Here is a 21,561-nt window from a genome sequence, read left to right on the forward strand (position 1 = left end):
AATTTAGCAGGTTAGCTACTAAGAAATTTCATGCAAGTGAACACAGACAAAACTTCGCAATAAACATATGACCAGCGCAATATAGCCATGTGTTTGGCTCACATGATTTTTGATGAAACCTGTTTCCCAAAGATACGTTTTTAGTCATCCATTCAAGTTTCAAACTGTGACTCATTAAGTGGAAATAATTACTTATATTCTCAGGACTAAGGCCCAATCCCATTTTCCCCCTTACCCCTACCACTTAGCCCTTACCCCTCTGATTTGCATGTTCACATCTAGGGGTAGGGTGTCCTGATTTTTGTTGAGATAGAGGGGTAGGGCGAAGTGTTAGGGCTGCATGGCCCTCCAAATGGAGGTTTTTCAGAGGCTCACTCTAAATTGAATGTTATGAGAAAAAAGCAAGGTTGCTGAACTTTCCCCTCTTTCCAGTGTTTACTGTCTTAAATCAGATAAGGTGCTTCATTATAACATTATACATAAAATATATTACATATACGTAGGCTTTAAGGGGCTGTTGTACTTATTTTGTAAATCTGACTAAGGTGTAAAGTGGCTCCTATGCCATGTTATTAGTTTGTCTAGCATGAAAATATATAAAATAGTTAGCATCATCAATTTTTTGTGGCTTAAATGTCACTTTTGGGGGTACTTTAAGTATTTTGTATATATCTATTTTGTATATCGTTGCTGTCCAAAGAAACATGAGTATCTTTAAAATAGTAACTTTACAGGAAAAGGCAAAAACACTCTGACCTTTCAATGTAGGTCAATGTAAAGAGATTTTATTCCAATTGATTTTAGAGCTTTTCTATTGGTCCATTCATCATGAAATTTTTACAGAACATAAAGAACAGCTGGTGTGTTGAAATTATGTATAAAAAAAGAAAAATTGACAAAAATGGAGATACATTGTTTTCTTTAGACAGCGATGATATTTTATTGATTTGCAGATTTAAATTCCTTGGTTTAGTCAGAATAATTCAAATTATATATTTTTATTTCCTTTCGTGTTCAGTGTTTTTTTTCTTCTTTCATTATTTTTAGGCATGTGCAATGAAATCAGAATTAAATATCGGCAAATATTTGCTTTAAAATATCGAACAGATTTTAGATTTGGCTGATTACTGTACAGGAAGAGCAGAACGTTTCGATTTAGACACAATTCCACATTTTAGAAATGTTTATGTATCGGCCTTGGTAGATGGAAAAAATATCGGATATCGGCATCGGCCCACAGAAGTCATAATCGGTGCAGCCCTAATTATTTCCTGTTGTTTTCATACACTTGTTTTATTTGCTCTTTCACTGTAAAGCACTTTAATGTATAAAAGGTGCAGAACTTATGTATATTTACCTATTGCTATTAAAGCCCAAGTCTAAGCCTTAATAAGAAATAACACTTAACACCCAAACCCAGGCTCCGGAAGGAAGAATGATTCAGTTCAGCCGTCAGACTTCAAAGGCAGAAGCTATTTATTGCAACGTTCAACATTCTTTGTATTCGTCACACACAAATAACTCTCGCTTTGCAGGAAGCCTCCACAGGTGAAGCTTCAATATGAATACATATACTTTCCTTTATTTTGAGCTCTAAGTACTCATGCAGGCCCCTGCTATGACCATTTGTTTCCATGGAGATGCCCCTAAAAGAAAAAACAAGGTACAGCAGTAGATCCTGACAGTTACAGACGTCAGCCTACTGTAGTGGGTCTGTCTGGAGTCTCGAGTTCTGCGCTTTCACGCTATGTGCTGCAAAATGGCCACACACTCGTGTTAGTAATGAAGCCTGAATGGGCATCTCACCCGCGGCGGGAGCTGGTTAACCCCGGCCCAGCTGGTCTGCAGTGAGCGCAGAGGAGAGTGGTAGAGAGAGCATATGGAGGCAGAGAGAAGCTGAAAGCCTTGGGCTTCGAGCCCGGGCCTGGGCCGAGAGAAGAGCGCTAAACAAATGGTGCGACCTTAGCGGGGGCCACAAACCGGCTCTAATCTCACAGATGGCTCTCGGTGACGAATCGCCGGCACTACGTGTCTCTAAAAGCGATTTTTTTTGTGAGAAAAGACATCTCCACAATCTTTCCCTTAGCTCAAATGTGGACAGGCTGGTATCTGACATTTGTTAATGTAGCTAACAAGTAATGGAAATCAAGCAACTGCAAGCCTAAATCATCACATGCTTGAGTCAAACCATACTGAGTTGTTAGGTAATCTAAAATAGACTTGCTTATACCCTGCTAACATACTGCTGTCAATAAGAAATGGACCGAAGTATGCCACATAACATAAATAATAAAGTAATATTAGCCTTCTTGAAGCCACTTTTGAGTACTTTTTAATAATGTACACTCTCAGAAAAAAAGGTAGTAAACTGTCAGTGGGGTGGTACCCTCAAGGGTACATCTCAGTACCTTCAGTTAGGGAACATAATTGTACTATAATCCATTGAAATGTTATTTTCTGAGTTGTATTGACCGCCACCATTATTCTATCTCTAGTAGGAACAGTTAGCTAGGAACCAAAAAAGGAGCATACAGTTTCACAGTGCTGGAGATAAAGCGCGTACTATGCTGCTCAGTTAGAGAATCAGTGTGTCCCATCTCAGGGGCTGGATCCTTGGAAGGACGCGGTCGATGAAGGCATGTCCTTCGAAGGCTGCTTAGACCCGCAAAGGCACGAAACACCACTCCTGTTAAGTTCTTTTAATGTTCTTTAAAGATGAAGCCAGAAACTTTTTTTTCTTCATTTATTAGAGCTGGAGAAGCTTCACCTCTGGCTACTGATGAGATTGTTTTTTTTTTTTTACATTTGTTTCGTTAGCTATTCTCCTCAGTTTAAACCCAATACTTATATTTAAAAGTGTCTCCTCAGCCGCCCTTCACTCCTCTGCTGATGCTGCCATATTCTCGAATCCTTGCACGCAATGAACCTTGAAATGTTGGCTGGCGAAGGATCCACCCATTGCCGTGGAAAAGAAGGACAGATTTCTCGGCCGCGTATGAAGGAGCCTTTGAAATGGGACAGCATAGTTGCGTCGCTATGACGCGATCAGCCTTCAAATGCAGCCTCTGAAGGACGCAGCCCCTGAATTGGGACACAGCTAATTTGTAGAGAGGAGAATTACGGCTCTGTAATGTCTGCCAGGGTTCGTAAACGCTAGAAGGCGCTCCCAAGCGAGTCCAAAACGAATGGGTTAAAATAGAGCATTTAAGTAAAATCATAGTTTATAAATGCTTAAACATTTTTAATGTAAAAGAATACATTCATATCCTGAACACTGAACAGCATAAAACATTTCAACGCTGCTGTTATATTTTGGAGCACTTTTAAAGTTGAGTTATAAGAGTTTTAAAGGGCGCCTCATGTACACCCATGACGTCAGTAAGCGCGAACAGCCAACGAGCTGCCCCGCTCGCCAACCAATACGCACTCAGTAGCAGTAATGTTAGCGCCCTGCTGCCCAAAATCTGTTTGCTGTAGGAAAAAGGGAACATATAGGGATGTTTTCTTTGCTCTGTTTAGTGAAACACATCCTTCTACTTTCTAACATCAGTGGAAAGTTCTGGGCAAGTGATTAGAAACTATTTTAACTTTTTGTTTTTTGCCGTTTAGCTCCTTTCTCCCCATTCACTGAGGACTCGCTCGCGGGCGCCATCTGGCGTGTTTGCAGTCATGTTTTTGAAATAATGGGGGGAAACAGGAAGTTTCTTCTTCCCTGTTATATCAAAAACATGACTGCAAAACACCAGAGGGCACCTGCGAGCGAGTCCTCAGTGAATGGGGTGAAAGGAGCTAAACGGCTAAAATGGAGTTAAAACAGTTTCCCACCGTTTGTCCAGGACCTTCCTTTAGTTTTGGAAAGTAGAAGGATGTATTTCACTAAAAAAGCAAACTTACCTATATATTTCCTTTTTTTGACAGCAAATGGGTTTTTGGCAATAGAGTGCTAGCATTACTGCTATTAAGTGCTGATTGGTTGGTGAGCTGAGCAGCTCATTGGCTGAATGAACCAGTTTGTGCTTACTGATGTCATTAACAGACATGGTATACTGTTACAAACTCCTGTAACTGGAGGTTTGAAAATGCTTTAATCCGTTCTGTGTTTAGGAAATGAATGCATTCTTCTATATAAACAAATGTTCAATCATTTGCTTTGTTTGCTGATGAAGCACGTGACACACGTGATTCATTCACGTGACGTTACTGAGTAGGATGTGTGCATGCGGATCATTTCAGGACGCTGGTTCATCACATTAATGACAGATTTGAATCACTGACCTAAACGAGTGTGAACCATCCTGTCAGAGAGATCGGATTTGAGCAATGAAGCTTGAGTAGCTTTAATGTGTGGAAGAGAACATTGCCAAAGTAGAAAAGAGCATTTCTGAAAGAAGAATTGTTAAACCAAACTTTTTGTTGCCATTAAACCTAGTATCAGTGAGTTAGCAGCCGGCCAACACTGGATTAGCAAGCCAACATGGGACCCCCCAAATACCAGGGGGGTATTTCACACACTGAGTTGAACGTTCTGTATTCAGTTTTTCCAACTTTGGCCATCGACCGCAGCGGTGGAAGAAACCAGGGGCCGTTTTACAGAAAATTCTGAGAATAGATCTGCTTTGTTGTCTTGGCAACTTCAGTTAAGACTCAAGTTAGGACAGAAGCCATTACAGAGCAACAGTTCTGAAGTCTATAATCTGATCTTATTTCCAGATAAGAAAACGGTTTTACAGAAACATCTTAAGTTGCCAAAATATCCTAAATATTTTCTTAACTTTAAGATAAACCCCAGAGCGTCTTAACTTCTGTTTTAATTGTCTGTTCCTATTGTTTTGTGCAGCGTCAGGCAGCTCAGTTCACTATAACCAGCAGAATGACGCTTCATTTATCTACACTGAAAACGGTGATTTGATTTGCAAGTTTTTTTTCTAACAGCGTTTTAAAACCCCAGACGCTGCAGACTCGATCTCCACCACCCCTCTTATTACCTTCATGTGTTAATGTTGATAAAAACTCATCCGATAAAATACTACAGTGATGGTGGTGAATAATGAGGAGTCCGAGCTGATTGTGTGTCTGTTTATTAGGAGGAATAACGTTAGCGCGCTCGGCTAAAGCATTTGGGACTAAAAGTGTGGAGCAGCGATGCTCTGATAAACAGCACGAAGCGCTGACACAATATTCTTAACTTTCAGTTTATCACGCTTTAGTTTTAGTTTTTGACTTTCTTTACACCAGTAACGGTAGCGAGCGTTAGCTGTCTGACTAACTAGTTAACTTGTATACGTGTTTTGCGTTTCAGCTGTGCATTGTATGGTCGGTTGCGAGGTAACAGACACGACAGCTGATTGTCAACTTTGATCGAGGAAGTTAAGATTTCCTAACTTGAGATAAGAAAAGATGCTGTAAGATAAGATTCTTAAATTAAGATTTTGCTTCAGTAACACGAATTTGTGAAAAATCTTATCTTGACCTGTCAGATCTTAAGTTAGGACAAAAAGATGAGAATTTTCCGTCATACGGCCCCAGATGTTGATTTTGGGGGGTTCATGGACGCCAAAGCCTCAATGTTGGATTCCAGACAACCCAAATATTATACAAGAATAAAAAGTACAGATCATCCTTTATCCACCTTAAATAAACAGTGTACGCTGCTAAAGCTCTTCTCTGATAATCGTCCATTTTCGCCGGCACCGCGGTGTCCATGGCAATGTTTGCGGGGCTTGATGCCGCCGCCGGCCGATGTGAGGATTATGATCGGTTCACTCAGACAGACCAGGCTCAGGAGTTAGGATGATTCTAAGGGCCTGTGACAGAGAGGGGCCCTGAAAAATATCAAAGAATTAGCTTTTTTCAAATTTTTTTTTCCAATAATATAATAAAATGTAGCATTTGTAGTGTACATATATATAACGAACAGTTTGTTTTCCTTGTTTTTGTAAAAAGTAAACATCCAGAGAGCCTCTGTATTGCCCACCCCCCCTCTATTTACATCAAATGGTTCGGTCCAAACCAGGCCAGAAATGTACTCGCTAGCAGTGAATTGGTGAGGAGTAAGTTGAGCGCCATGTCTCAGCTTCTCAAAGAAAAACCTGGCCTCTAAAAAGGAAAAGAAAGACAGGAGAGAGAAAAGAAGGGGCGTCAGTCTGTCACCCAGTTTTTCATGAAGAAAGGTGGGTGTGGTCTGTGATAGTAATGAACATGTTAGCTTAGTCCACAGTGTTTCTACTCCTGTTTTAGCCGACATTTAACCAATACAGACAAACTCTTAGCAAGCTATTCATACTAACTAATATCAGTGCCAGGCCCAACGGATCCAGCTCCTCTTTAATCCCCATAGCCCCACCACTGACTCAGCCCTGTCCCCTCATCAGTCTCTATAGCACTAACAATGAAGCAGCCCTGCTTCCAACTGAAGGAGGTGAGCAGCATTGTGTTAAATGGCATGCCAGTTGGCATAACTGCAGGGGGTCTGTGGGGTTTTCTTTTTTATTATTCTGGAAAAAAAAAGATTAAATCATTTTCAATAATAAGAATTCAAACACTCGCTGGCCGCATTCAGCTGTGAGGATTATGATCGGTTCACTCAGACAGACCAGGCTCAGGTGTTGTAAAATAGTTAGGCCTAACTATTTTACAACAGTTCATTTTCAGATACGATTGTGTTTTCAACCATTTGTGTGTTGTTGTATTTGCTTTTTATAATAAAGGGACACAAATGACATCATATTTGCAATTTAGGCTAATGAGTGTCCATTTTACAGCTTTCCGTACATTGAGGGGTTTGCAGGCTAACTTTAGCTAATTTAGAAGCCTCAAGTGCTAAAGTGATGAGGTGCTAAGGCTATCAACTTCGCCAACTTTGTGCTTTTTTTTTACACTGCTGTTTCCATCACACTGGCATAGCATGGGGTGGTGAGTATAGATATACATACCTAGTTGCCTGTTGCTCTCTGAGATGATGCGTCTGCGCGTCCGCCATGTTGGAGAGGTCAAGGTCCGCTTGTGAACAGATTCACTTGTATTGAGAGGTGATGAGACTCAGGATTAAATCAGCCACAACTTCCTTATTACTCAACCGATTTTCACCAAATTTTCAAGTTTTGTTGCACGAACAAATCTCGGTAGCTTTTATTTCTTTATTAACTGATCGTGCTAATTATCTGTCCGGCCCAGTGGGAAAGTATTCGGTCTGCACCTGACGTACGTTTAGTGCGATCTCCCTTAAAAACACGATCAGCAAATCCATCAATGTGTGAATCACTTCTAATCTTAATACACAGAAAGACGAAGCTATGTTGGCTTCCTATTCGCCAGCTTCTTGTTCGAGTTTTCCTGTTCCACCTTAAATGGTGCAGCAGTCACTTTCTGATGCCTGAAGCTGCACCATTTAAGATGGAACGGGAAAATGCGAACAAGAAGCTGGCAAATAAGAACCTAACCTAACTAGTTTTGTATAATAAGGTGCTAATCTATTAGAAATATCTACACAAATTAAGGAGTGTGAGGACTATTAAATGAAATAAGCTTAATATAAAACCAGAGGAAAAACAATCACATCAACAGGTTCTCTGTGCCTCACCAACCACACGACCATGTCTACATAAACATCACACAGATAATACGAATCACACAAACATGAGTGTGGATCAATGCTTTCCCTCCGTTATATAATCCTATCACACTTTTTGAGTGCAATATTCTTGAAACAGTGTAATTTGGACAGTATCTTTCTTAAACTGCCGCTCTGTAATACTGAATGCGGTAATACGGTACTGAATGCAGTCCAGCAGCGATGCCTGGCTGGACCCAACATGGCATCTAGGTATGTGTATCTATGTTGGTGAGGCCCAATGCGATCTCGTTTCATGGGGACTTTGTGGCGCCCAAGGACACAGATGAGGGGCATGACTAAAGAGCAGGAGCTGAAGTGTAGCAGGAAAACCAAAACAAACAAAATCACATGATCTGAGATATGTGGGAAGGTAAACAAGGGCAGACAGATAGAGGGGGAATCGCAAGGTTACGAATGGAAACAGTGAATGTGTTGATATGCGGGAAAGTAAAACTCGGGGCGCATTTTAGTGAAACGTAAATAGAAACCGGCCATGAAATGCATGTTACTGCAAAGTGTAAACAGCCTTAAAGTTGCTGGTACAAGTCTGATTCAGGCTTCAGTTTCATGCCAGTGCAGACCTAAATGTTGCACATTGCAAATTGGGCGACTGGGGCTTCCAGTAACAGCTGCATTAGCCTTGTAGCATCAAAACGGTCAGACACCAAACATATTCTTTACTGATCAACTACATTAAGGATAAGAGGAAAGCTGAATTTTTGAACTTCATACCATACAGTTCTATACAGAATCACATGAGGGTGTGCTTTGAAACAGCTTGCCTCAGCCGTTTGGTTTTCCTCTTGGGTTGTAGTTGCTAAGAGATGTCTTTAACAACAGGGAAGTCTTAATTAGCTGAAGTTTCCCAACACAGTAGCTCCCATTTCAAAGGAATGTCTAATGAAGATGCTCGATGTATAGGGGTTCAAGAAGTACAAGCATCAATATTCATATAGCATTTTTATGCTTTTATTATATTATGGCGATGGACGAAAGGTTAAAGATGTGTGGCAAAAATGCAGTGGGGTGATTTTTAATCTTTGTCTTTTAATTTTTGTAAATATAGAACCACTGCACCCAAAAAGCGCTAGTATGGCCAGGCCTCACTGAAAGGTCGTGGGAACAGTTAGCACCGTGGCATTTGCACAGTGCTAAATGGCTCCTTTTTTAACGCCACTTTTAGCACTTATGGGTGAAGTATTCCTTTAAAAGCTGCCATTTAGAGCTTTTTTCTAAAGGGGAAAATGAGTCAGGCCGGCTAATGCGTTGTTGTGAAATTATGCATGCAAAGGAACAGGAAAAGGACACCAGCGCTCTCCTCTATTATTGAACCACAGCCAAGAAATAATAATAGCCAACGGCTATTATAACTAATAACGAGACCTGCATATCAGAGAGAAAATCATTAGGAGCCGAGACCCGCTCAGAATAAGTATAATTAAAGTTATATGAGGCTGTGACTTTCTACTTTTTCATCAGAGACACTGTATCTAGAACACTGACTGGCATGTCATCATCAGTTCTGCATGCTCTTGATGAATCAGCCCTGAGATGCAGTATTAAAGCACAATGCAACGATTCTTACGCTGACCGTTTGAGGCGCGGTCAACTCTGCAATCCTGCGGAAGAAAACAGCACAGACTAGCATGCGTTTTATGTTGGTTTCAGCTGGTTTTTCATGGTCTGCTAGTTTATGCTTGTCTGGCTGACCAGCATCCCAACGTTCAAAACACAACATGTGCTAGATTTGCTGGTGCTAGTCTGTGCTGGTTTTCTAGCAGGGAAGGTGGAAGCTGGTCTCACATTAATGCTAATCATTTACAGAGATGGAAAGTAATGGTTTGCCGTTACTGCTGTTGTAGTGTTTTTTTCCAGTAACATTTTAAGGACAGTTATCACAATCATTTTTATTTTAATTTTAATTTTTATGAATTAATTTGTAATTTGAGTTAGAAGAGTTAAATTATTTTTGTTATTCAGAGTTAGATTATTTAAAAATGTCTTCTTTTCACAACACATCTTCCAACCTGAGGAAACAATCATCTGTCTAGCTAAGTAATCCTAGCTAAACATCTACTACTATGGCTTATATACTATATTGTAAGCTCTGTATTCTACATATAATTTAGTATGTAAGGTAATATTCAAAGTATGCTGACAAAGTTAGCTTAGGCAACCAATGTAAGCAAATGTTTAAATGAGACTAACACAGTACTTTGAACATTAGCTTAAGTACAAAGAAAGGAGCCGATGTAAGCTAATGTTCAAACTATGCTAACAAAATTAGCGTAGGGAGCCGATGTTAGCTAATATTCAAAGTACACTAAAAATGTTACGTGAGGTAGTCAGTCTAAGCTAATGTTTAAAATACGCTAACAAGGTTAGCTTAGGGAGCCGATGTAAGATAATGTGCAAAGTATGCTAACAAAGTTAGCTTAGGGAGCCGATGTAAGCTAATATTCACAGTCCGCTAACAAAGTTAGCATAGGGAGCCGATGTAAGCTAATATTCACAGTCCGCTAACAAAGTTAGCTTAGGGAGCCGATGTAAGCTAATATTCACAGTCCGCTAACAAAGTTAGCATAGGGAGCCGATGTAAGCTAATATTTACAGTCCGCTAACAAAGTTAGCTTAGGGAGCCGATGTAAGCTAATATTCACAGTCCGCTAACAAAGTTAGCAAGGGTAGCCAATGTAAGCTAATATTCACAGTCCGCTAACAAAGTTAGCTTAAGGCACTCTCCGTAAATAGGGTTCATCTTAGGTCTTAGAAATCTTAAAAATTGTGTTTTATTTTTAGGTGTTCAAATTATTAATCAAAGTGAGCTTAACCTTCAGAAAATGTTATTTTCTGTCAGACGGTCAAATCAAAAACTGTATGAGCTGCTTTCACCATGCATGACTCAATAACAGTGTTAAAGCAAGTAACAGGGTTGAACACAGAGATCATTTTTTCCCATTTAGCTTATAATAATGCAGAAAAGAACATAAAATATACAGCATAGAGCATCCAGGAGTGGTTAGCTTGACAAGGTGCACATGTTGCATACTAACTACTAATAACTGTATACATTGCACTATTTAAAAACATATATGAATATTCTTTTTTCGAACAGTAATTTTGGTAACTGGTTGATTGAGAATACTGACCTTTCTGATGGTCATTCTGCATAAAACATGAAGATGATGATGATGATTCCTGTAAATATCCGGAATGTTTCGTTTTTTTTACAAGGGGAACAGGTTTGGGTAACTAGGCTGGGCATAAAATGTGGGACAGGTTAAAATGACCTTTTTTGTCATTTAGTCATTCTTTTAACATTACATTGAACAACACTGTAACTGTGTTACTTATATTTCATAGGGGAGTTTAATGTCGGTGAGGTGAGAGAGCCCAAAATCACCATGTTAAAGGTGGTTCCGGATATATTATGTGTTTTTGTGATCATTTAACTGCTAATTTTAATAATCTTATTTGAAGTTAAAGTAGAGATCTCTTCACTTTTTATAGAAATAAAACAACAAAAAAACAACAACAGTCACAGTTTGTTGCTTTTAAAAAGGTAATGGGACATTGAACTCTGTGGAAAGTGCCTTAAGTAGCCTGTATGCTAAGTAAAACCTTGAGCATTGGATTTTCTTTCTTTATTATCATTCTTATTTTTGGATATTGGCACCTTGTTGTCCATGTCTTCCAGTAAAAGGAATTTTATTTGAATTATTTTCTTTATTGATATGTTTGTGTTCAAATGAATCATAAGTACAGCAGCAGCAGTGATTTTATTCATCTTTCCTCTCATGTTCTTTCGCTGTGAGTGCAGCTGAATTCAAAGCTTTAATTATACTTTTGTTGACGTGACCTCCTCAGCTACACCTGGAGGACCACAGAGTGGGGTGAGTGCCGCGTGGACGCGTTGCTAAGCCAACAGGACCGGCGCCGTGGCAACCAGACGGGCTTGTGCGGGGGTGGCCTGCAGACGAGGGAGGTGTACTGTGTCCAGGCCAACGCTGAGCTGCTGTCTTACCTGAGCAACAACCAGGACAAAACAGGTAGAGCACCAGGATTAAAACCTGACTGGGGGGCCTTGTGTGTCATACAGTGTCAGAAACCACGTTGAGATTGCTTAACTACTCAGAGATTGCATGTGTGTGATGATTTAGGCCTGTAGTTTGCATCATGCTAATTGATTGGGTATAAGTTTCCACACATCTGAACCTGTAGCTGTATAAGCCTCTTAGCTCCAGTGCAAAACTTAAGACCAGGGGCAGCTGCATAGGGCCCCATGAGCCAAGGGCCTCATGAAAATAAAATTTACACTGTCCATGTTTATGTTTATATATATATATATATATACACACACACACACACACACTGATCAGGCATAACATTATGACCACCTCCTTGTTTCTACACTCATTGTCCATTTTATCAGCTCCACTTACTATATAGGTGCACTTTGTAGTTCTACAGTTACAGACTGTTGTCCATCTGTTTCTCTGCATACTTTGTTAGCCCCCTTTTACCCTGTTCTTCAGTGGTCAGAAAATAATAATATAAAATAATAATAATAATAGAAAATAATAAAATAAAATAAAAATTCTGACTGTAGCAGTTTTTTTCAGTAATTTCAGTTCAGCCCCACAGGCCCAGCAGTACATAATGCAAGCATTAATTTTAGTATAGATAGCTCCTGTAATGGGATTATATTACTGGTTACTGGAGAACGTAATCTCTCTACTCATCACTTTGCTGCTACGACACTCTGTGCCTCATTATATTGGCTATATACTGTATCTCAATATATTGGCAGATAACTGCACTTTTACTTTTGTAAAAAAAAAAATCTATAAATTGACTAAATAATCTTAAAATATTCTTAAAACAATCTCAAAATGATAAATATTAAATATATCAAATAGAGTAAAGGTAATTTTACTTGTCAAGATATCATTTTTTGTTGGAGATCTTATTTTTGTGTAGACAGTTGTGCCACTTGGGAGCCTCAACAAATTTAAAATGTGCATCTAAGGGGCCCCATTCCTGTCTTTTGCAGAATCACTAAGTCTACCCCTGCCTAAGACCCGATCTTCAGACACCAAACTGTCTTGGCCGATAATGTACAGTGCATGTGTGCCCTGGTACTACAGTGTCTAGTTCCAACCACAGTTTTTAGGCTGTACAGTTCATGCTAATGATATTTTCTCTAACTAAGATGAGAGACATTTCAGCAGTTGTAGTTTGACAGTTTTTAGATGAGTCTAAAGGCCTTAACACACCTGGTGAGATTTATTTGTGCATTTTAATTAGATGTTTAATTAGATGTCAATAAATTAATTCAATTACGTGTATAACTGATGATTTCTTGCATATTAATTGTAAATTTTTCAGACGGCAAAAATGAAACATTATTTAATTCTGTCTCTGTTTTTGAAATCTCAGATTTAGATTCTCTTCTTTGAAAACTGAAGAGCTGTACGGAGCCCTGCTGGTGACATCCTGTATAAATAAAAATAATGTGTGGCCACAACGTCTTAACGTGTGGGAACAAGATAATTAAGTCATGGCCATGTCTTAGTAAGGTATGGGAACAAGATAATTAAGCCGTGGCCACGACTTAGTAAGGCTGGGAATGAGATCATGCCTTGTTGAGCTGTGGTCTAGGCTTAATTATCTCATTTCCACGTCTTATTAAGTCGTGGTCAGGGTATTAGTAATGCGTTCCCATACCTTGCTAAGTTATGGCCACAACTTAATTATCTCGTTCCCACACCTTACTAAAACATGGCCATGACTTAATTATCTCGTTCCCATGTTTAACTAAGTCATGGCCACGACTTAATTATGTTGTTCCCACGCCTTACTAAGACATGGCCATGACTTAATTATCTCGTTCCCATGTTTTACTAAGTCATGGCCACGACTTAATTATGTTGTTCCCACGCCTTACTAAGACATGGCCATGACTTAATTATCCCGTTCCCATGTTTTACTAAGTCATGGCCACGACTTAATTATGTTGTTCCCATGCCTTACTAAGTTGTGGCCACGACTTAATTATCTCATTCCAATGCATTACTAAGTCGTGGCCAGGTATTAGTAACGTGTTCCCATGCATGTGCAGGAGTGTGTTCTCTGTAGGGGATGTGTAACTTATTCTCACAATCAGCAAAACGTAGAATTTGACCGGGACACATAAAAACCTCTACATATGACTGTGTTCACAGCTACAAGTGTACTGTGTAAGTGTACCTCTGAGAATGTTTTGCTCCAGTGATCATTCTCACTTACTTTAGGAAAGATGCTGGTTGGTAAGGAAACATTACTGAGTGGTGGGGGAGAAAAATACATGGGTGTTGATATTTGATATTTTCACATTTTTTTCTTATGGCAAAAGCTCCAGCTCAGTCCAAAGCAAAGGAGAAAGAAATGGAAGAAAATCCTACGAACTTAGTAGAATTTCTTCTCTTGTACCTTTAATCCTGCTGCCACTTTAAAAGTTAAAAAACTATTTATTCAGTTCAAGGTTGTTCATTTGCATATATATTGCATATTTTGACAAAGGTGCCACGCCCTAAAATATCATAACGTATAAATAAAAATAAATAAAAATAACGTATTCATGAGGTCAGGCGCCCTTGCAGTTTAGTTCAGGGGTTCGCTCACTTGTACATGCCAGAAAGCTTTAGTGCACACATTAATAAACTGTCTCTAAGTGCTTTGGTAAGTTTCATTAATACTGTACTTCTTGTTTTTGATATATATTATGACGTTTTATGGTGGAAGTCGGTAGGAACTCTGAGCGCTAGAGCAGTTTATTCTAGTATTTCTCACAGGATCCAGCTCTGAGAGCACAAACGAGCTCCCATCACTCAGCCACATGCATACAGACTCCACATTCTGAACTGTTTTCATACAGTCTGCATCAGCGTTTGTCCACATACACACCTCCTCTTCCTCTAGAAATGACCACCTTTTCATCTCTCTTCCTTTTCTCTCACTCCATCTCTCCCTCTTTCTCTCTCGTCTGCTCTTCTTTCTCCTCTAAAAATGAGAGGTAGCTTCTTGTTCGCCTGGATCGGTTTTTGCGTAAAGGCTGAATGTGATTTATTTGTGGGATTTATATGGACAACAGTAAATTAATTAAAACACACTTATAATAAAGCAGTAATTTTAGCGATTCCTAAACTCTCCTCCTTGCACAGCCTCAAGTGGCTTATTCGGTGTCGACCAGAGGAGGATGGGTTCCCCTTTTGAGTCTTAGTTGCTCTCAAGGTTTCTCCCTCTTGCTCTGAGGGAGTTTTTCCTTGCCACTGTCATCATTGGTGACACTCATGGGGGCTCAGACCCGGATTTTTCTGTGAAGCTGCTTTGTGACCTCACCTGTTGTAAAAAGCGCTATATAAATAAACTTTGACTTGACTTATTGCTTTTATAAAACGGTGACCAACATAAAATATGATAAAATACAATTTCTCAGAAAATAATTTATTATTAATAGTAATCAACATAAACATGTATTCCACCAAGAAATGTAGTTCCTTTAGAGTATGCTATCGTTGCCAAGCAACCATTTACATACTGGATCGTGCAGCGCAGTGGTGCAAAATATAGCTAAGAAAAAGTCATTTGGGACTCTTGATAAATGATGCACTATTTGGCTGTGGAGGCTAGAATTTCTGAACTTTCATAGTTAGCACACTATTTAGGGAGTACAGAGCCGTTTGGGATTCAGCCTGGGTTTGATGCAACTTCTGACTGAAACACGAACATTTGAAGCGTTTAATCCATTCAAGTGTCATTTTTAGATTTTTATACAGCTGTTTTACAGTTAATCAAACCGTAAGTACTTTAATTCAAGCCTGTGATATTAATGATGGAGTTGTTTAGGCTGTTTGCTATCTTTTAGCCTGTTAGCTAGCTGACCAGTCTAGTTCTAGTTAAGAACATAAGTCTCCAGAACCCCCAGTTAAACAAAAAACAGGTTCTTACTTCATCAATATACTCAAAGATGTTTATTTCTCTGTTTTTTTTGGCATGATGACAACCAGTGTGACAGAGCAGCTGTGAACTTTCTCACAAATGCTGAATCAGAATCAGAAACGCTTCAGCTTCGGAATGAAGTGATGAAGCTCTTTATGCTCTCTGACTTTTCCAGAATGGACAGTCTGCAGTGGTCCAGTGTCACCAGCATCCTGCTCAACCCTCTCTCCCTCCTGCTCCCGCTTTTTTCCACCATCCCCCTTTCTCACTTTCATTATCTTTTTCTCTTTCTTTCCTCTTTTTCTTTCCCTTTCTCTCTCCCTCCCCCTCTCTCTTTTTCCTTCTCCTTTCTGTCTCATGGACTCTCTCTCAGACTTTTTCCCTCCCTCCCTCTCTTTCTTTCTCTCTCTCTCTCTCTCTCTCTCCCTCCCTCCCTCTCTTTCTTTCTCTCTCTCTCTCTCTCTCTCACTCACTTTCTCCCTCCCTTCTCCTCTCTCCTTTCTCTTATCTCTTACTTTCTCTCTCCCTCTCTCTTTCTTTCCCCTCTCTGTCTTTTGCTCCTGCTCATCTCTCTCTCTCTCTCTCTCTCTCACTTTCTCTCCCTCTTCTTCTCTCTCTGTCTCTCTCTCTCTGCCCCCCCCCTCTCCCAGGACACACACATGTAGCATTAGAGCTGATACTTCTTAAAGATGAGGCTGTGAATGAAAGTGCTGTGGCTGAGATTGCTGTTAAAGGGCCTGCAGGTGGTGATGGCTGGTTTGGGATCGGAGGAGGTCATGTCCTTATCGCTGTGGTGCAGGGCTCCTCTCTCTTTATCAGGGTAATCTGAAGAGGCGGGAGGGCGGAGGGTGAATCTGTGAGTTTGTGCTGTGATGTGGAAACTCTGCCTGCATCGTTATGTGGAGGAGAGAGTGCCGTAACTGAGACGGGAACAGCCGCGAGAGTCGAATGACGCCAGTTTTGCTTATGAAATACTACTTACTCCAAAACTAGCAGATGCACTGCAGATGATGAGTGAAATTAAAAAAAGAAAACACAACAGCCATAAACTGTGAAAGGTTTTTGATAAATATCCATATTTGTATGATTTAAAGCATGAGTGTATGACAGTCACATGTTCAGTATCGCTTGGACAGTTGTCCGCCAAAAGGGGCACAAACAGAGTTTTCATTTGTGATCAAAAGCACGTTGAACTTGATGTGAAGGTTTCAGTGCGTTACAAATTGCAAATCAAACATGCATCTGTAAGAATCAACTCGTTGGAAATGTTCTCACAGCTAAACATTAAAACATTTAACTAAAATTAAAAGGGAAAAGCTGCAACTATCAGATATTTTCATTACCTCAAATATTTGAAGAACAATAGGAAATAATGCTTCATTTCACTCTCAGGATATGTGACCATGTCCAGCACTTCTCACACATTACTGCTTTTAAACCACCCCAACTTTAGGTTTGTAAAAGACTTTTTTTGTAGTCAGTCACATGACCAAATAAAGAACTCTTATAATAAAGAAAAATAACAAATTAACGTTTTGACTGACTTGATAGACCTGATTGTTTTTTTCTGACACTGTATCACATGCTGTTATCTATAAACATGGACAAATAGGACAGACAAAGGCCTAATCCCATTTCACCCCTCGCCCCTACCACTTAGCCCTTAGTCCTAAGTTTTGTGTGTTCACGTCTAGGAGTGGGGTGTCCTGAGTTTTGTTGAGATAGAGGGGTAGGGTGACGTGTTAGGGCTACATGGCCCTCCAAACAGAGGTTTTTCAGAGACTCCAAACAGAGAGTTATGAGAAAAAAAGAAAAACCAGCGAGATGACTGCGCGAGCGACCAAAGAAACCCACAAATGTGAGAATCTTCTCTGTTAAAAAATTACGACAACCATTTTATTATCTTAGTTTAATGTCGTTTCAATGTATTATGGTTCTTTTCTTCATAACAAGTATAAAAATTGCTAATAGTATGCTGATGTATTGCTAGCTAGCTAGCTAAATTTCCCGTTCCACCTTAAATAGTGCAGCAGTTACATTCTGGAGCCTCAGGTATTATAACTGCTGCTCTATTTAAGGTGGAACGGGAAAATTGAAGAAGCTGACGAATAGCTGACTTCGGCTTCTCCGAAGAATTAGGGGTGAGCGATAATAAATAATTGTCGCATCACTTCTTTGAAGGCATATGATTCCCTAAATGTAACTAAAGCCCAGCAGTGAGGAGCTGAACTTTACCCTCCTCTGCTGTCACTGCAGACTGGCAGGGTCGCCTACAGAGCAGCGCTAGTAGCTGTTAATGAAGTAATGCTCTGTGATCAAGTCTGTGATCAAGTCTTAATCATCTCATTCCCACACCTTACTAAGTCATGGCCACGACTTAAATTATCTCGTTTCCACACCTTACTTAGTCATAGCCACGCATTATTTTCATTTATACAGGATGCAGGGCTCTGTATAAACCGGACATTTCCAGAAAGGAAACAAAATATAATTCAAAAACCAAAAACAAACTTCTTAGCAACAGGGACACAGCTGTTTTATAGACATTATGTCATGGATGCAACACACTGTGGGTCCAGTGTATTGCTAAAAATATCACTAAAACTATAAAAGCAATATCACGGTATGCCAGTGTAGATGATATATCACCCAGCCTTAAATGCTACTACTGTTTTTAGCTGTAAAACACACTCTTGTCCATTTTCATAGATACTGGCCTTTAACACCCTCTGATATTGGCTTAAATTTAAACATCTTGAATTGTCTGAAATTGACTGTAAACATGTTGGATTTGTATGTTATTGGCTTTTCAAGTCATTTCATAAGAGGACAGCCTGGGCTAGAGCTAACATGTCCCTGTCTGTCTTCACTTATGAATTGCCTTTGATTGAAGACCCTATTAGTGAAGATCACTATTAATCATCCCTATAGAACATCTGTTGCTCATAGTTACTACCACAGTAGTGCTGCAGTAGTTGTGTTTGTTAGCGATAGATGTTGTGTGTTTTTTCTAGAAGGCCAACCTCAGAGCAGCCCGAAGCCTAGCGTCCCACCCCTCCTCTCCATCACGTTTGAAATCACAGGTAAGATGGAATGAACCCTGTTAAACCCACATAACACATACCGTGCCCTCCTTACCTCTCCTCCTCTCGAACGCTTTACATTCTGCATGTTTCCTGTGCATCAGTGATGGCAGCGCCGTCCCTTGTGTTTACTGTAATGCTCTGTTCTTTGTTTACACATCTGCGCTTTATAAAGTGTTTAGTTTCTCTGAGTTTCAAGGCCTTGCGTGGTCGAGGCAGCAGCAAATGTAGATGTAATGAGTTCTCAGTGGACTGTCTCTGCTCTCCACTGGGCACCAGTCAGCAGCCTGACATCAAGTATGTCAGATATGACAGCAACTACAGAGTGTGTCCTGTCTGGTTTTTCCATGATTTGTTAGTGCCTTGGTGAACACATCTGTGTTCTGTCCTTGGATAGAGGGGGTTTTAGTGGAATAGTGTGGTAAAAAAATATGGTTTTACCATTTAATGTAGTTGATATGTCAAGACATATTTGTATAGACAGTTTACTTGTTTACTGGAACTATGGCTAATGTAGCTAACATGGAAGCTTATAACTCACCAGTTTTTGACACTGTATGACAGACTGTTATCGTTAAAATTGGACAAAAGAGCCAACCCTCAAGTGATGTAACCATCTAGGCGTTTTTTCTGTCATCACGAGTTTGATCCCTGGTGATGCCATAGTCATCCGTAGCCGGGCGTAGAAGAAAAGGTATTCGATAGGGATGAAAACTTTGGCCAGAAAAGACCTACAGATTAAATAGGCCTACTCAGTGGGACGCAGTCTTACCTTTAATCGTCCTGAGTTCCGTCTTTTAACCACACCTGGAGCTTCAGATTCTGAAGCAGATTCTAACACTGGTGTGCAGTGATTAGAGGATTGAGGAAAATGGTGTATAGCATAATAATTTGATTGGCTATAATACAGTCAGAGTGCTCACACAAAACCAATCAAATTTCATTATCTTAAAAAACTTGGCTTAATAAATATTCTTTCCTCATTTGATTGGGTAGGCCTGTTATCAGCCTGGGTAGGCCTAGCTATGCCCTGTGGAGGGTAAGTTTTATTTTACATTTTTCACGAAACTGTAACGTCACATTGCATTTTAATTGGCATTTCATTGAGTTGTTATTCTGTGTATTTTCTCCCTTCTGATTCCAGTGTTCAAATACTCGTACCTCTATTCCCATGCACGCCTTTGCTAGACATGATTACACTGGGGAGAAAATTGTGCAACCATAAAAATACCTAAAAATACTGGCGGCTATGCGACGTAATTTTGTTCATTTTTAGAAATAAAAGTATGTCAACCACTAAATGTGTCTTGGCTGACATTGGGTTAAGAAAAAATGGGATAAATTAGATTTTCTCATATGGTCGCGCCGCTTTGATCTGTTCCTCACTCTAACTGTCTAACTGTAATCACTGGAAATATTTTTTGAATGGGACCAAAGAAGGTCTCTCTTGTTTTTTTGACTGTAGACTACTCGCTTTTTAATGAACAGTTGTGTGTGACTTTTGTATTGGTACAGAGTCCCACTCATCCCTGCACATTTGTGCTTGTCTAAGTTATGTACGACAGAGTATTCAGAGTAGCTCCGGAGTTCTGATTAGACACAAACTCCATGCAGGAGGGTCCAGACCATCTGGCGAAGTAAACAAGTACAACCTGTGAAGTTCCACGTTAATTCAGCCTTTGATTCGTCAGTCTCAGTCTGTCGTGTACTTGTTAGGATTTTTTAGCCCCATTAATTTCAGAAACATGCAGCGGAAAAGCAATTAGACTCCTGAAGAGCTTTCTTTACATGCACCCTTTCGCCCTGCGGGGTGAGAGATTTCTGTCATTTTGTTATTTGCATAAGGTTTCAAAGCACAGGCAGCCGTCTGGGAGTGAGCACTGAACAATTATGATGTGTCATTTGCAAATGATTCATTCTTTTTAAATGAATCTTTTGGAAGGACAAACTGAATTGATTCACCCCATTGAAAGAGTCATTCTCTTGGGGCTCCTGAGTGGTGTTACCTTCTAAGCATTGGCCCTATCATCAGGAAATCAGTCTTTGGGTGGGTAGAATGGCCCACCTGTCTTCCCCCATCACTAGGCAGGCATCTGTTAGCTGACGTAACAGAACTGGTGGTTGGCGCTTTTCTCCGGCCGCGTTCAGCTGTCCAGTGATGTTGCTTTAGCAGCAGTTCGAAAAGATACAGTGGCGCTTCACAGGTCTTGGTGGAAGCCTGTGCTCACTTTCACCCTCCTAGTGCTGTTGGTATCCTGTAATTGGGGAGATCTTAACTAGTGGGTGGAATTAGATATGATGAAATTGGTCATTTCAGATAACTTGCTCATTAGTTGCTTGCCCACACCAAGTTAGCAAGCTAAATTGTTTGGCTTGTCATTTGTCACGAGTATATGTCTCCATATAGCTGCACATAAGCCTAAGATCATTATGTGCAATGCCAAGGGTCGGCAGGAGTGGCGTAAAGCACGCTGCCACTGGACTCAGTGGAAATGTGTTCTCTGGAGTGATAAAACATGCTTCACTATCTGGCAGTATGATGGGTGAATCTGAGTTTGCCTGATGCCAGGAGAACGTTACCTTCCAGAATGCATAGTGCCATCAGTAAATTTCCATTACTACACTTAAGTACACTATATGGCCAAATATATTGGGACACCTCTCTTAATTATTCATTCAGTCCCATTGCCACAGGTGTATATTTGGCGAAAGCCAAACACAGACCTGCCTGTCACCTGCCTGACTGCATTGTACCAACTGTAAAGTTTGGTGAAGGAGGGATAATGATATGAATTGTTTATCTTGGCCTAGGACCCTTAGTTCGAGTGAAGGGAAATCTTAATGCTTCAGCAGACCAATACATTTTGGACACTTGTCTGCTTCCAA

At 40.1% G+C, this 21,561-nt stretch overlaps 1 protein-coding gene across 1 annotated transcript in view; it reads left to right on the top strand.

Annotated features, from left to right (window-relative positions):
- Positions 1-21,561, top strand: part of LOC118799119 (thrombospondin type-1 domain-containing protein 7A) — a 213,026-nt gene that overhangs the window by 88,226 nt on the left and 103,239 nt on the right. Inside the window, exons 4-5 of the mRNA XM_036558827.1 lie at positions 11,480-11,661; positions 18,607-18,675. Of these exons, the coding sequence (XP_036414720.1) occupies positions 11,480-11,661; positions 18,607-18,675 (251 nt within the window). The remainder of the gene's footprint in view (positions 1-11,479; positions 11,662-18,606; positions 18,676-21,561) is intronic.

The sequence above is a fragment of the Colossoma macropomum genome, unplaced genomic scaffold (assembly GCF_904425465.1).
Source record: "Colossoma macropomum unplaced genomic scaffold, Colossoma_macropomum, whole genome shotgun sequence".
NCBI lineage: Eukaryota > Metazoa > Chordata > Actinopteri > Characiformes > Serrasalmidae > Colossoma > Colossoma macropomum.